Below are 14427 nucleotides of genomic sequence, written 5' to 3'. Positions count from 1 at the left end.
TCGATAGCCGAAGTATGACGTGGATTTCTACCCCCAGTTTTTCTTTCTCTTTTTTTCCGATTTAAATTAGACAAATTAATACTTGGAACATTATTTAGAGCCAATATAACCAATCAACGAATCGGAAATGGTGGTTATCAAAGCCACTGGAGCCCGTGTAGGTTAATCCTGCGCATAGGGAACAGCGTCGGCACGACCTGTACTTAGCGGACATCCGGTCTATCAAGCCTAACACTTAACGGAATAGCGTATAAAGGGTTTAATTTTCCTTTACCTATATAACTTCTCGTCTTCCGTTTCTTTTACTCTGGAATTTCTTCAATTTCCTCAACTTTCTTCTTCTTCTTTCCTTCTTTACCCCATTGCCGATCCTCCAACTTCCCCCAACTTCCTAGCTCTCCCCGCAATCCACCATCCACCATCCACCATGGCTACCAACGGGCCTTTCTCCCACTACCATGCTGCCTCTTCTGTTGAGGCTATCGAGTCCGAGAAGGAATATGCTGCCCATAACTACCACCCACTTCCTGTTGTCTTCGCCCGGGCTCAGGGTACTTCGGTCTGGGACCCCGAAGGCCGTCACTACCTTGACTTCCTCTCCGCCTACTCCGCTGTGAATCAAGGCCACTGCCACCCCAAGTTGATTGCTGCATTGGTAGACCAAGCCTCGCGAGTAACCTTGAGCTCCCGTGCATTCTACAATGACGTTTTCCCTCGCTTCGCCAAGTTCATCACTAGCTACTTTGGCTTTGAGATGGTGATGCCCATGAACACCGGCGCCGAGGCCGTCGAGACAGCTATTAAAATTGCCCGCAAATGGGGATACAAGACCAAGGGCATTTCGGAAAATCAAGCCGTTATCTTGAGCGCGGAGAACAACTTCCATGGGCGTACAGTAAGTGAATTGTGACCCCTCCTTGTTACACCCGTGAAGGGACATCAGTGGCTGATTATACCCCTTGCATTAGTTCGCCGCCATTTCCCTATCTTCCGACCCCGAGTCACGCGAGAACTATGGTCCTTATCTTCCCGGTATCGGATGCACCATCCCAGGGACAAATAAACCAATCGCCTACAATGACAAGGCGGCTCTACGCGAGGCGTTCGAGGCGGCCGGCCCCAACCTCGCTGCTTTCCTGGTCGAACCTATCCAGGGTGAGGCAGGCATCGTTGTCCCCGACCCAGACTACCTGCAGGAGGCCCGGACACTCTGCGACAAGTACAATGCGCTGCTGATCTGCGACGAGATCCAAACCGGTATCGCACGCACGGGTAAGCTGCTGTGCTACGAGTGGAGCGGAATTAAGCCCGACCTTGTCTTGCTCGGCAAGGCCATCTCGGGTGGTATGTACCCGGTTTCGTGCGTGCTGGGTAGCAAGGACGTCATGCTCACAGTCGAGGCTGGTACCCATGGCTCGACTTACGGCGGAAACCCACTCGGCTGTGCCGTTGCTATTCGCGCGCTTGAAGTCGTGCGCGAGGAGAACATGGTCGAGCGTGCGGAGAAGCTCGGCCACTTATTCCGAGATGGGCTAGTGGCTATCAAGAGCCCGGTCATCCAGACAGTGCGTGGAAAGGGCCTGCTCAATGCCATCGTCATTGATGAGTCGAAGACCAATGGCCATACCGCTTGGGATCTGTGCATGTTGATGAAGGAGAAGGGCTTGTTGGTATGTATTCGACTTCCTACTCGTTAGGATTGATTTGGACATCGCTAACTCTTATATTCTCCAGGCCAAACCCACCCACCAGAACATCATTCGCCTTGCTCCTCCGCTTGTCATCACTGAGGAGGAGATCCAAAAGGCCCTTGACATTATCAAGGAAGCCGTGACAGAACTTCCCAACCTCAAGGGTGCCTCCGAGGACAAAATTATCCCACCTTCGGAGAAGAAGGTCAAGATTGAGCTTGATGGCTAGATACATTTGTAAAGAACGGAACCTTCACAGGTCCACAGATCGCAGCGACAACCACAGAAGCCTCCTGGAGGGTTCATGATCTGTAAACTATGCATATCATATCCTCTGGGCTAGGGCTGGCGACTGGAGAGTCTCATTGGTGACAAGCTTCCTGGCACATTTCTCAACTGTCTTGGATCTGCTTGTTATCCCACGACGTGACGATGGAATTGTTTTCTTTTTTTTTTTCGGGGGTCAAAATTTGTATGTTATAACAAAGAATACGGAGTAGACCATAACAATTTGAGGTTTGAATACAGTCTGCTTGACTTCAGTCAATATCCTCTCCATTGGCCGTGCCCATTTAGACATTACTAATCCAAATGTCGGCGCTCGGAGCCCCGAAGCCCGCGATGCCGACTGCCGACGAGACTAGATGAAGTTCTAAACGAATGCGAATGCATGTTCTCCTCTGACTTATCTCCGGTTTAACTTTCATTTGCCATGACAAGCCCACCAAGCCCGATCTGGGGAAGCTTAGCCCTGTTTGACGGAGTCATAAAAAGTCAGACATGGAAGTCCGAGCCCTTTCATGACATCCGTTCACTTTGCCATAAGTTATATATAAACCATTAAAGCCCCTGAAATCTCCTTCAATCTCGTTGAATCTCCTCAATTACTCTTAATCCCCGATTCCTTATCCCCGGACATTATCTCCGCCTTCCGCATTCAGCAGCTCGTGGCTGCCCCCACATCGATTTGATTACTCACACCGTTTCTTTTATATTCGAATCTCTGGAACATTGCCTAGCTGGGAATCGGATTCAATATCCGGTCAACATCCAGCATGTCCGCGCCCGAACCGCTGCGTGAAGTAGTGGTGGCGGATGAAAAGCTCCGGGCCTATGCCTTAAGATCAGCACCCGACGAAGCGGACGTGCAGCCTACGCCAAAGAAAAAATGGTATCGCAGACTCAATCCACTTCGATTGCAAAAGACACCACCCGTCCCAACAGAGCGATCTGTGTCGCGAGAACACGGCGCTTCGTTTTTCAGTATTATCTCCTTCCAATGGATGTCCCCGTTGATGAAAGTGGGCTATCTACGCCCACTCGAATTGCAGGATATCTGGACTGTCAATCCCGATCGGGCCGTTGACGTATTGTCCAGCCGATTAGACGCCGCATTGGAAAAGCGCACTGAGAGTGGCGTCAACCGCCCGCTTCTCTGGGCGTTGTACGACACGTTCAGATTTGAATTTCTGCTCGGCGGCATCTGTCAGCTTTTCAGTTCGCTGTTGTTGGTCTTTGCGCCGTATTTGACTCGGTACCTCATTGCTTTCGCAACGGAGGCTTATGTCGCAGAAAAGGCTGGTCGCCCGGAGCCTTACATCGGCAGGGGTATGGGGTTCGTGGTTGGTATCACCTGTATGCAGTCAATGCAGAGTTTATGCACGAATCAGTTCCTGTATCGGGGTCAAGTTGTCGGTGGGCAGATTCGCGCAGTGCTTATCTCCCACATCTTCAACAAGGCTATGAAATTGTCCGGTCGTGCCAAGGCAGGAGGGCAAGCTACACCAGAAGAAGTCAAAGCCCTGGACGCAACCAAGGAGGCTCTCTCAAATCCCGAAGAGAAAGGGAAGCAACATAAGCCAGATACTGCGCTACCTGGACCTGGTGGTGTGGCAGGTGATGGCTGCGGATGGAACAATGGTCGCATCACTGCTCTCATGAGTATTGACGTGGACCGGATTAACCTGGCTTGTGGCATGTTCCATATGATTTGGGCAGCACCCATCTCGATTATAGTGACACTCATCCTTCTCTTGGTCAACATTGGCTACAGTTGCTTGTCTGGGTACGCATTGCTGGTAATCGGAATGCCATTTTTGACTTTCGCCGTGCGATCCTTGATCAGCCGACGACGGAGTATCAACAAGATTACAGATCAGCGTGTATCTCTCACCCAAGAAATTCTGCAAGCTGTGCGCTTCGTGAAATACTTCGGTTGGGAGAGCAGTTTCCTCGGCCGTTTGAAAGAGATTCGCGGACGAGAAATTCGATCCATCCAGACCTTGCTTGCGATCCGAAACGGCATTCTTTGTGTGGCGATGTCGATTCCTGTTTTCGCCTCCATGCTGTCTTTCGTTACCTATGCACTATCACATCATGACTTGAACGCCGCACTGGTTTTCTCCTCATTGGCGTTGTTCAATTCCCTGCGGATGCCGTTGAACATGCTTCCAATGGTTATCGGTCAAGTGACTGATGCTTCAACTGCTTTTAGTCGAATCCAGGAGTTCCTGCTCGCCGAAGAACAAAATGAAGATATTGAGCGGGACGAGAACATGGAGAATGCAATCGAAATGGAACATGCTTCATTCACCTGGGAGCGCCTCCCGACAGACGAAAAGGATGCAGACAAAGCCAAGAAGAAGGCAGCTGCACGCCCTGAGCCATCAGGAAACTCAACACCAAAAGACGATAACACCGATGAAACTCCCACAGAGCCATTCAAACTCAAAGATATGACCTTTGAAGTTGGCCGACATGAACTGTTGGCCGTAATTGGAACAGTCGGTTGTGGCAAGAGTTCATTGCTCTCGGCTCTAGCGGGAGATATGCGTGTGACTGATGGTACTGTACGCCTGAGCACCACACGCGCATTCTGTCCTCAGTACGCCTGGATCCAAAACACCTCCGTGCGCAACAATATCCTGTTTGGGAAGGAGTATAATGAGACTTGGTATGAGCAAGTGATCGACGCATGCGCTCTGACCCCAGATCTCGAGATCCTACCAAATGGAGACCAGACCGAGATTGGAGAACGAGGTATCACAGTGTCTGGTGGACAGAAACAGCGATTGAATATCGCCCGGGCCATATATTTCGATGCGGAGCTGGTGCTCATGGATGATCCTTTGTCAGCTGTCGATGCACATGTCGGTCGTCACATCATGGACAAGGCAATCTGTGGTTTGCTCAAAGATCGCTGCCGAATCTTGGCGACACATCAACTCCATGTTCTCAGTCGATGTGATCGAATTATCGTTATGGACGAGGGACGGATCAGTGCGGTCGATACATTCGACAACCTCATGCGTGACAACGAGGTCTTCAAGCGGTTGATGTCTAGTTCTCGACAGGAGGATATGCAAGAGGAAGAGGTAGAGGCTGTGGGCGAAGTCGTGGATGAAATAGACGAAAAGGAGCCAAGTTTGAAGAAGGCCCCAGCAAAACCCGCCGCAGCTCTGATGCAGCAAGAAGAGAAGGCCACCGCATCCGTCGGCTGGAGTGTCTGGAAGGCATATATTCGAGCCTCCGGTAGTTATTTCAATGCTATCATGGTATTCATCTTGCTCGGCCTTACCAATGTCGCCAACATCTGGACTAGTTTGTGGCTGTCCTATTGGACTTCCGACAAGTACCCGGGGCTGTCGACCGGCCAATACATTGGAATCTACGCTGGACTGGGTGGCAGTGTTGTCGTCTTGATGTTCAGTTTCTCGACTTATATGACCACATGCGGTACTAATGCCAGCAAGACTATGCTTCAGCGTGCGATGTCTCGTGTTCTCCGCGCGCCTATGGCTTTCTTCGATACTACACCACTTGGACGAATCACCAACCGCTTCTCGAAGGATATCCAGGTGATGGATAATGAACTTTCCGATGCGATGCGTATCTATGCCCTGACCATGACTATGATTATCTCCGTGATGGTCTTGGTCATAGTGTTCTTCTATTATGTGAGTACCCTCTCTCTTGGAATTTTCTTGGTATTTTGATATTTGCTAACTCCTTTAGTTCGTCATCGCACTTGTCCCGCTATTCATACTGTTCATTCTAGCTTCGAACTATTACAGAGCATCCGCCCGCGAGATGAAGCGCCACGAGAGCGTCTTGCGCTCAATGGTGTATGCCAAGTTCGGCGAAGCCATCACCGGAATCGCGTGCATTCGAGCATATGGCGTAGAGAACCAATTCCGCCGCACCATCCGAGACTCGATCGATGTGATGAACGGGGCCTATTTCCTCACTTTCTCCAATCAACGTTGGCTTAGTGTCCGACTCGATGCTGTGGCGACCGTATTGGTCTTCGTGGTCGGTGTTCTGGTCGTCACTTCTCGGTTCAATGTGTCCCCCAGTATTTCTGGGTTGGTGCTGTCTTATATCTTGGCTATCGCACAGATGCTTCAATTCACAGTCCGTCAGTTGGCCGAGGTTGAGAACAACATGAACGCCACAGAGCGGGTTCACTTCTACGGTACTGAATTGGAAGAGGAGGCGCCTTTGCATCAGGCCGAGGTGCCAGCCAGCTGGCCTGACAAGGGCCACATCGAGTTCAACAGCGTGGAGATGCGCTACCGGGCTGTGCTTCCACTCGTCCTGCAGGGCCTCACCATGGATGTGCGGGGAGGCGAGCGCATTGGTATTGTCGGTCGCACCGGTGCCGGCAAATCGAGTATCATGTCCGCACTATTCCGTTTAACTGAACTATCAGGAGGTAGCGTCAAAATTGACGGCATCGACATTTCCACCGTCGGCCTCCACGACCTTCGATCCCGCCTTGCCATCATCCCCCAAGACCCAGCCTTATTCAAGGGCACGATCCGCTCGAACCTTGATCCGTTCAACGAGCACGATGACCTCGAACTATGGTCCGCGCTGCGCAAGGCGTACCTCATCGAACAAGAGCAAGAATCCGAAGACGAGAAACTGCCAAGTGGGCTAGCCAGCGGAACTACAACCCCAGTCACAGACAGTGACGTAAAAGCGCGCCCGACAAACAAACTCACTCTCGAATCCCCTGTCGACGACGAAGGTCTGAACTTTTCCCTAGGCCAGCGGCAATTGATGGCGCTCGCCCGTGCACTGGTCCGCGACGCACGTATCATCGTCTGCGACGAAGCTACCTCTTCCGTTGACTTCGAGACCGATCAGAAGATCCAGTACACTATGGCTCAGGGCTTCGAGGGGAAGACTTTGCTGTGTATTGCGCATCGCTTGCGCACGATCATCCACTACGATCGCATCTGCGTTATGGATAAGGGTCGGATCGCTGAGATGGATGCACCAGTTGCGCTGTGGGATAAGGCAGATGGCATCTTCCGGGCCATGTGTGAACGCAGTGGTATCACGCGCGAGGACATTCTCAGTACTGACTGAGATGGTTGACAATCTAAAAGTACATAATCTTCATACATTCTAGTTACATATCTTACCAAGGCACACCCAATGTGACTTTAATACATACTATCTTTCGAATTCAGCACCTATCAGATGAGGAGGGAAGGTACGGAGTATAGATAGGGAAAGAAGGAAGGAAGGAACATGTGCAATCAACCGGTAGTTATGGCAACTACCTATGCAAATACCAAACTCCACGCGAAGACTGTGACATGCTAGGTCTGCTCAAGTAGGAAAGAGTGCAATCAATTCAGAAACTAAGATGGAGAGGGAAAGAACAAGCAAGTCAAGCAAGTGCAAAGTGGGAAGCAGCCTGTTGATGCAACTCACTATGCAAACGTTTCAAACCTCAAACCTCTCGCTAGGCTATCTAACAAACAAACAAAGAAAGTAAACCAGTAAACAATACAAACAGGAAGCGAGCAAACAAAACAAAGATCCCAATGTGATGGCATGTGATGGCATGTGATGGCATGTGATCGCACACTCAGGACTCAGGACAGAGTCCAAATATCCACCATGGCATCAAATTCAAAGGAATTCAACTCGAGGACTCAAGAGTCAAGGAGTTGAGGTAGAGTAAGTATGTTTCAAAAATTCCCAAGCAAGCCGCGAGGCTCACTTGAAGCAGTCAAGGTGGTAGTTTTCAACTAGCAAAAACACGATCTCGGATGTCTCCTCACTGATACGTGTAAAGCCCTTGCACTAGGATGAAGAAGAAAGAAAAAAGAGAACCAATCTGCGGGGAGGACCAGGTATTTATATTTCCCCAGTGGCTTAAGGCAAGAGCAATCAAAGGGTTGGTGACGATCACGGACTATAGATATCCCGAAGCAAAAGTGGGCGGTGAATAGTTCTACATCGTCTATCACTCATGGGTGAATTCGTTTGCAGGACTTTGCTAAAGATTACGGTGTGCAGACCGCCTTTGGACTGTTTTGTGTTGTCTTATTGACTTACTTTTTCCTCACATAATTGATCCTAGAAGGTTTCATTACCCACTGGACCAAAGTAGTAAAAAGGTAAGGATCACAATTCAGCTCTTTGGTCAATGCAGAAGTGCATCTATCCGAGATAGAGGTTGTGGCGTTGGCTCCATACTCATATGCCATTGCATGTGCAATCAAGGTATTTAGACTTGTTGAAAGAAGTTGAAGCCTAGTGAGAGTGGCCTCATATCTCTTGGACACTTCTCTCGCGTCTTTTTTTCTTTTTTGGCATCTTTGATGTGTTTTAGAGTACCATGTCATACAACGTTTAAAAGATTCACTAGGCTCAAGAACCTTTATCCTGACCTCCAGACTTGGAGATCCATTGGAGGCTGGAGCATGAATGACCCTGATCTGCGAGGTTCATGCGTGGTCGAGACCCCAAGGTCGATATCTCGAGTTTTGGCCCGTGCCCTTCACGATTGCAGATTCTAGAAGTTGCAGCGAGCAAAGGGATCACCGAGCAGACGCAGCCATTGACCCAAGCTGAACTGTATGAGCGACGCACCAGCTTCCCACGATTTTGGACTAAGCCAAATGTCCCAGGTCAGCGGCTAAGGATGAACAAAGGCATCACAGCTTTAGAAGTAGCTGCTAGCCTGGGCTTTGAGGATCTCTTCGCGCTGGTTCGCGAAGCGGGGGCAGATGAGTCTGCCTGGATCAGCGTTTCCGGCCAAGCCAATTTCGATGATACTAAGCCATCGTCACTAAGCGTCACATCTCCTGTCCATGAAGCCATTGAAAATGGCCAACACGCTATGCTTGAACGGCTACTCAATACGTATCACTATTCTCCCAATTATCGGGCAATGGTAGCTCCCACAGTTGCTTTGCCGCCGCTTTCTTTTGCATTGGGTCGATGCGATCCAAATGATCCCAACATCAGGGCCTGTATCAAACATCTTCTTAGGCATCCGGATATCGATTTAAACCTCCGCACCCCTATCTTCGAAATTCATCCACTTCATTTGACAGTTGCTCGCCATGACCCTGAACTGCTATCTTTCCTTCCTATGCCGCTTTCCAGCGCAGGCACGACGGCTTTGGGTCATACATTGCTTCACATCTCCTCACTCCCACTCACCTCAATGTCTATGAACCGAGAAATCCCTGGTGCTGTGCGAAGTGTTCACTGCACCCGTACCCTAGACTCTAAGTGGCTTCTGCATTCACAACCCAGTCCGCTGCACTTGGAAACAACAGAGCAAGTGCCACACCGTTCTATCAACCCACCGACACCGATGACACCTGCTGAGCAGGATGCACAACTCAGCACTCTTCGCGTGCTTGCTGATGCGGAGATCGATGTACGCGCCCAGGATGTGGATGGAAACACTGCACTGCACTATCTTGCTACTGCCTTGGATGGCGATTATAGAGCCATGCAACTGCTACGAGAGATGGAGGGGGGCGAAGAGATTTACAATAACTGTAAGAATCGGGAGGACCTGACGCCCCGTGGGAAGCTTGCAACGAAGCGTGATACGGGCAGTTCATGCTCGGGTTCTCGTTACAGAGTAAGCCATGGCCAAGGATTAGGTCGTACTCCGAATTAAGAATCTACGCCTTTATCCGGCTAGTCTAGTCTCCTATCTTAATTAGGAGGGAAGCGTAACCGGCTGTATCGAGGCGTTCGCTATTAGTAATAGTAACTTCGAGGGGAATTCTAGGTTTATAAATCCGTATACTACCGTTTAGTCTCTCAATAACTTGCGGAGCGCCGAATGTATCGCTTAATCTACTATTAAGGAGTATACGTACTCGTACTAGGTCGATTTCTTTCACTAAATCATAAGTTCCATCACACCGGACCAGGAAGAACCTGCCATGCTATTCTGCAGAAGACAAGATCACTCCTTATCCAATTCACAAACCAATTCCATTCCCAAGTTTCGCATCATCCCCTCAACCCCAGCCTCCCTCCATCCAACAAGATCCCTCTCATCTAGCTCCACCTTCTCTTCCTCCTCCGACAACGTCCCAACAGGAAACCCAGTAAACTTGACCGGCAATGCAGGCGCCGTGCCAACAACCCTCATGTGCAAGCCGGTCAAGATACCACGCAGATGATCCGCCGCCTTCCCACCACCCCGCCCTCCATACGAAATAATCCCCGCCGGCTTCCCCTTCCACTCGAAGTAGAGATAATCGAGCGCGTTCTTCAGACTCGCAGGGATACTCCAGTTATACTGCGGCGTGACGAAGATGAAAGCATCGTACTGGCGCACCACCGCGGACCACGCCCGCGTGTGCTCTTTGCTGTAGTGCGGGGTAGGGTCTTCGGCTGGCAGCCCGGCGGGGATGACAGATTCGTCGTAGAGGGGTAGCGATTGCTTTGCTAAGTCGAGGATTTCGAAGGTTATGTGGCGCGGGTCTGTGTCGGTTGCTTTGCTGTGGTTTGTTGGGATTGTCGGGTCGGAGATGAGGACGTCATAGACGTACTGCGTTATCGTGGGGTTGAGCCGGGGGCTGCGGGTGCTGCTGGTGACGATCGCGACACGTTTGGGAGGCATTTTGAGTATATGAATAGGAGCTTCTGGGAGATAGGTGCGAGTTGGATGATTGTTATAAAAGAAGTTGGAGCCTATAGTTTCATAGGAGCCTATAATTTCGTGGGGGCCTATTTTCACGGTTGCGGACATAACGGAAGTCAAGTCGGAGATTAGAAACCTAGAAAGCTTCAATTTTCTATATTTGTTTTTTACCTTTAGGTACTACTGGAATAAATCAGAATAGACTATGGCGGTTTCTTCTTTTTGGATAAAGATATAACATAATAGTGGGAAACACTGGAAAGCCACTGTCATTCTGGACTTTGAATAAAACAATCCAAGGCTCAACAGCATCTGTCTAAGGCACGGGATTACTGGCGCCTATATCCGTCTTGTTTGATCCCATGATCCATGACTATATATATACCCAATAATCAAGCACAGGACATGAAGCAATGAGTCTGGCCCTGCGTGCCTATCTCTTCCAAAGCGGGATCCGGTTTCCGCAGCCAATTAGCCAACATGTTGGTACAATGATCGACATGCTCTAGATCCCCAAGCATATTGTCCAGACGATCCCCACGCATGTGGACATCGTGGCCTCGACGAAGGAGATACAGACAATGGACCAGATGCTCACGGACAGCAGTCCAGTAGAAGTCCGGGTTATTTCCGAGTTCGGTGTAATCCTTCATTTGCTGTGTGGCAGCCTCATCATAGAAATATACAAAGGGCTTTCCGTTGTTGAAATGCGTAAACTCGTGCGTGAAGTCATGCGGACATTCTTTGTGCAGCCAGCAGCCAGCAAGAGGGTCGTAGGCGCAGCCGAGCGCTTCGGCTTCCTTGGTTGAGTTGCCGCATGAGTATCTTACTCGTGGAGCTGGTGGCAGGCACTGTCTCTGGCCTTCGAGTGATTCGGGGTATGCGAGCGAGTCAGAGGGTGGCCGTTTTACGACAATGACCTTGCGGAAGGGCTCCACGGCGATGGCTGTGATTACGGCGATCACCAGGAGTAAGAGGATCGTCAGCAGTCCGGTTATGGTGATTGCAGCGAAGTTTCGTTTTAAAAACTGCTGTAGGCCCCGGCGGGACGGTCTGTTCGTGATGGTGACATCGCTGTCGCCATCGGCATCTGCTTTGGGGATGGGGTTGTAGTCGCGAGAGAAGACCTTGTCCATCATGACAGAATTAACGAGTGACGATGTGCAAATTTTCCGTGGGATCGAAGAGAAGAGAAAGCTCTCGTTTCCGGGGGAGAATTCCAGTGGTGCACATGATGTTTATTGAGACTTGTTGTAGTCTTATTCATGTCAGAATCGGGACAAAGAGTAGATGAACAGGCGAATTTTATAGATGGCCCGGTCCAGGTATCAATAAGACTCAAAGAATCAAACCAGTGATAGATTGAGTATTGAATAGAGGCTATGTCCGAATGAAGAGTGCAATAGGAAAGACTAATGAAAAATGGTTGGTCCTAAACAAAGAAACCCTCGAGACCCGGGCAACGCCACTTTCAAAGGCGTCTGCTGCTCATATTCTCCTGTACATTAAAGAACGGTTCATATCTTTTATTCTGTCAAGAATGGGATATGGCCCCTCTAGGCCCTAAACAAGAACCTTGGTTTTTGTTATGGTCTAGTGGTAAATTACGCTGTACGAAATTCGACGTATTCGAATGTATTGTTGGAGGTATATATGTATAACCAAATTTATTTGCGAAACTGAACTGTATTCAAATATATCAACAAATCCACTTAAGGCATATTCACAACAAAATGCGATTTACAACAAGAATGAAAAGACATATGTACGAAGCTGGCACAAAGCCGACTCCAGACTCTAGATCTGGCACCAATCTAGACAACGAAGACAGTCTGGTTGAAAGACTCCAAGAACGCGGAAGGACCGGCCTGCAATTCAACGATTAGCATGCTTGAATTCCTTTCAATGTAAGAGATCTACTTACACCAATCAGAGCCGCATGGGCGACATTAATCTGGCTTTTGCCAACGGTAGCCGAAGCCGGCACAGTGATCGTAAAGTTCTCATACGGCGGCAAGTAGGTCTCGTGGTACACGGGGCTGAAAGGCCCGTTGTATAGAATTGTTCCAAGAATATCCTCTGCGCTCCTGCAAGGTGCGGATGCACACGAGGAGAGGCCGATCGCTATGCCCACCTCCGTGGACCCACTTAGAGAGTTCTGGATGATCAATCAGTAAAACGGATTTCTGTGATGAAGTCACTCTGGAACTTACAGGACGCTGCACTTGGACGACGACTTCCGTGCCGGGATTGATTTCCTGGTTCTCAGTGGGGAGTCCGATGGTGGCACTCTGAGCAATGGCCGCGGCGATGAAGAGAGTAATGGAGAAGAAGGACTTCATTTTGATGGAGATATAGAATTTGCTGATAAGATGATAAGATGGTATAAAATGATCTATTGTATGGAGAGTTACTCTGTAGAAAATGCGATGATTCTGGGGTATTTATGTGCTCGAAATCTAGGTGAAGGGCCAGCCCGAGTAGCCACCCCTGGAATTCTAAAAGTATCAAAGACGTTGATTGGCCGAGTCTCTGCAAGTTTCAAATATATCCCATAGTTAGTTCACGGAAGCCACGGACAGCCTGACGCTAAGGTCAATCGGGAAACTAAACTGGAAATCTCCCTTGCATAGGTATTGAAATAAGCAACCTGACTGGGTCTCACTTGATGTCAACGCATTCAGGCTTGATTTCAAACCTGTCCTCTATATTATTGGTGATGTTTTAAGGGTTGAGGACATGCGGTGTACTGGCTGTCTCACACGGGCCCATGATATTTCTTAAGCCAAAGTGGTGACGAGAGATCAGCGTCTACTCCGTAAAACATAGCGCATCAAATCATTAGTTAGCTGGTCTTTATATACAACTCCAGGAATAGACTAGTCTCCAACGCAGATAGATGAGGTCAGACTGTTTGTTCAGCCTCAACCCAAGGCTGAGTAGAGCAAACCTTACAGGACAAACGGGCCAAAATTAGCATATTCAAGGTGGGACGATACATTTGGTAGCGATCATTGAATCAAACACATGGGATGGGCTCGTTGTAATTGATTGACTGTCGTGCTTTCCAATTATCCCCAGTTTTTCCTGCTTCCTATATTTAGATCGCGGTGTTCAGTTCGTATCCGACATCCGCGTGGTTGGGTTGAGATGCATATAAGCCTTCTTAGAGGGCTATTGAACATTATCACATTGGCTATTGTTATGTAAAGTACGATTTAACTCTTCCATTATTGATTATCCCCCTTTTAATTCATCAAATAGTGGCAAAAAGTGGTAAAATCCATGGATAGCAGTATTTTGCCCACAATATCCTCAGATCTGCAGGGGCCAAGTGACGTCTTCGCCCCGGGTCCCCAACTCAGCTGAAAACCAGAATATATCTGTACTTTCTAATGATCCTATTGTTTGACTTGTACGAAAATGATTCTGCCAACTATTCGCCATTCCTGGAACATCTTCTAACACACTTTCACCAGATCAAAATGAGGAAATTCACTCCCCGGAGAGCTCATTATATTGCCAAGTCGATATTGAGAGACCCGCTCCCCTCAAGCGGGCCATGGCGTGTCATTCACGAACGTCCACCACGTGAGCATGATCTCCTCGAAACTACTGTATCCAGAAGCGGATCAGGAAGACGAGTGGATGCTTCAAATAGATGGAGACTCGATTAGCTCTCATTTCTAGTGACAGTCAGTTGTATTGCCGGATTAGGTAAACGCTGTGAAAGATATCACAAAGAGACAGTCTCCCTCGTCAGAGAGGTGGATCTATGTCGGAACAGGTGACATATATGCATTTGTGACTGTTCTT

At 49.1% G+C, this 14427-nt stretch overlaps 6 protein-coding genes across 6 annotated transcripts; 3 read left to right on the top strand and 3 right to left on the bottom strand.

Annotated features, from left to right (window-relative positions):
* Nucleotides 1-427: 427 nt before the first annotated feature.
* Nucleotides 428-1920, top strand: car2 (ornithine-oxo-acid transaminase; the record flags this gene model as incomplete). The annotated part of the gene is made up of 3 exons (XM_057181971.1): nt 428-895; nt 969-1670; nt 1735-1920. The coding sequence occupies 3 exons, from the start codon at nt 428-430 to the stop codon at nt 1918-1920; spliced, it is 1356 nt and encodes a 451-aa protein (XP_057047321.1).
* An 826-nt stretch (nt 1921-2746) lies between these two features.
* On the top strand, nt 2747-7067 carry N7518_001042 (ATP-binding cassette transporter YOR1; the record flags this gene model as incomplete). The annotated part of the gene is made up of 2 exons (XM_057181970.1): nt 2747-5647; nt 5706-7067. 2 exons carry the CDS (start codon nt 2747-2749, stop codon nt 7065-7067), a joined length of 4263 nt encoding a protein of 1420 aa, XP_057047320.1.
* A 1375-nt stretch (nt 7068-8442) lies between these two features.
* N7518_001041 (uncharacterized protein) lies at nt 8443-9633 on the top strand (the record flags this gene model as incomplete). The annotated part of the gene is made up of 1 exon (XM_057181969.1): nt 8443-9633. The coding sequence occupies one exon, from the start codon at nt 8443-8445 to the stop codon at nt 9631-9633; it is 1191 nt and encodes a 396-aa protein (XP_057047319.1).
* Nucleotides 9634-9927: 294 nt separating this feature from the next.
* Nucleotides 9928-10590, bottom strand: N7518_001040 (flavin-dependent quinone reductase; the record flags this gene model as incomplete). Its single annotated transcript, XM_057181968.1, has 1 exon — nt 9928-10590. The coding sequence occupies one exon, from the start codon at nt 10588-10590 to the stop codon at nt 9928-9930; it is 663 nt and encodes a 220-aa protein (XP_057047318.1).
* Nucleotides 10591-11003: 413 nt separating this feature from the next.
* N7518_001039 (uncharacterized protein) lies at nt 11004-11747 on the bottom strand (the record flags this gene model as incomplete). Its single annotated transcript, XM_057181967.1, has 1 exon — nt 11004-11747. The coding sequence occupies one exon, from the start codon at nt 11745-11747 to the stop codon at nt 11004-11006; it is 744 nt and encodes a 247-aa protein (XP_057047317.1).
* A 678-nt stretch (nt 11748-12425) lies between these two features.
* On the bottom strand, nt 12426-12953 carry N7518_001038 (uncharacterized protein; the record flags this gene model as incomplete). The annotated part of the gene is made up of 3 exons (XM_057181966.1): nt 12426-12479; nt 12536-12769; nt 12825-12953. 3 exons carry the CDS (start codon nt 12951-12953, stop codon nt 12426-12428), a joined length of 417 nt encoding a protein of 138 aa, XP_057047316.1.
* Nucleotides 12954-14427: the final 1474 nt, after the last annotated feature.

Source organism: Penicillium psychrosexuale, assembly GCF_028828465.1.
Source record: "Penicillium psychrosexuale strain IBT 29551 chromosome Unknown utg000001l, whole genome shotgun sequence".
NCBI classification, from domain to species: domain Eukaryota; kingdom Fungi; phylum Ascomycota; class Eurotiomycetes; order Eurotiales; family Aspergillaceae; genus Penicillium; species Penicillium psychrosexuale.
Note: the sequence above shows the minus strand (reverse complement) of the source record. Positions and strands in the feature narration are given on the sequence as shown.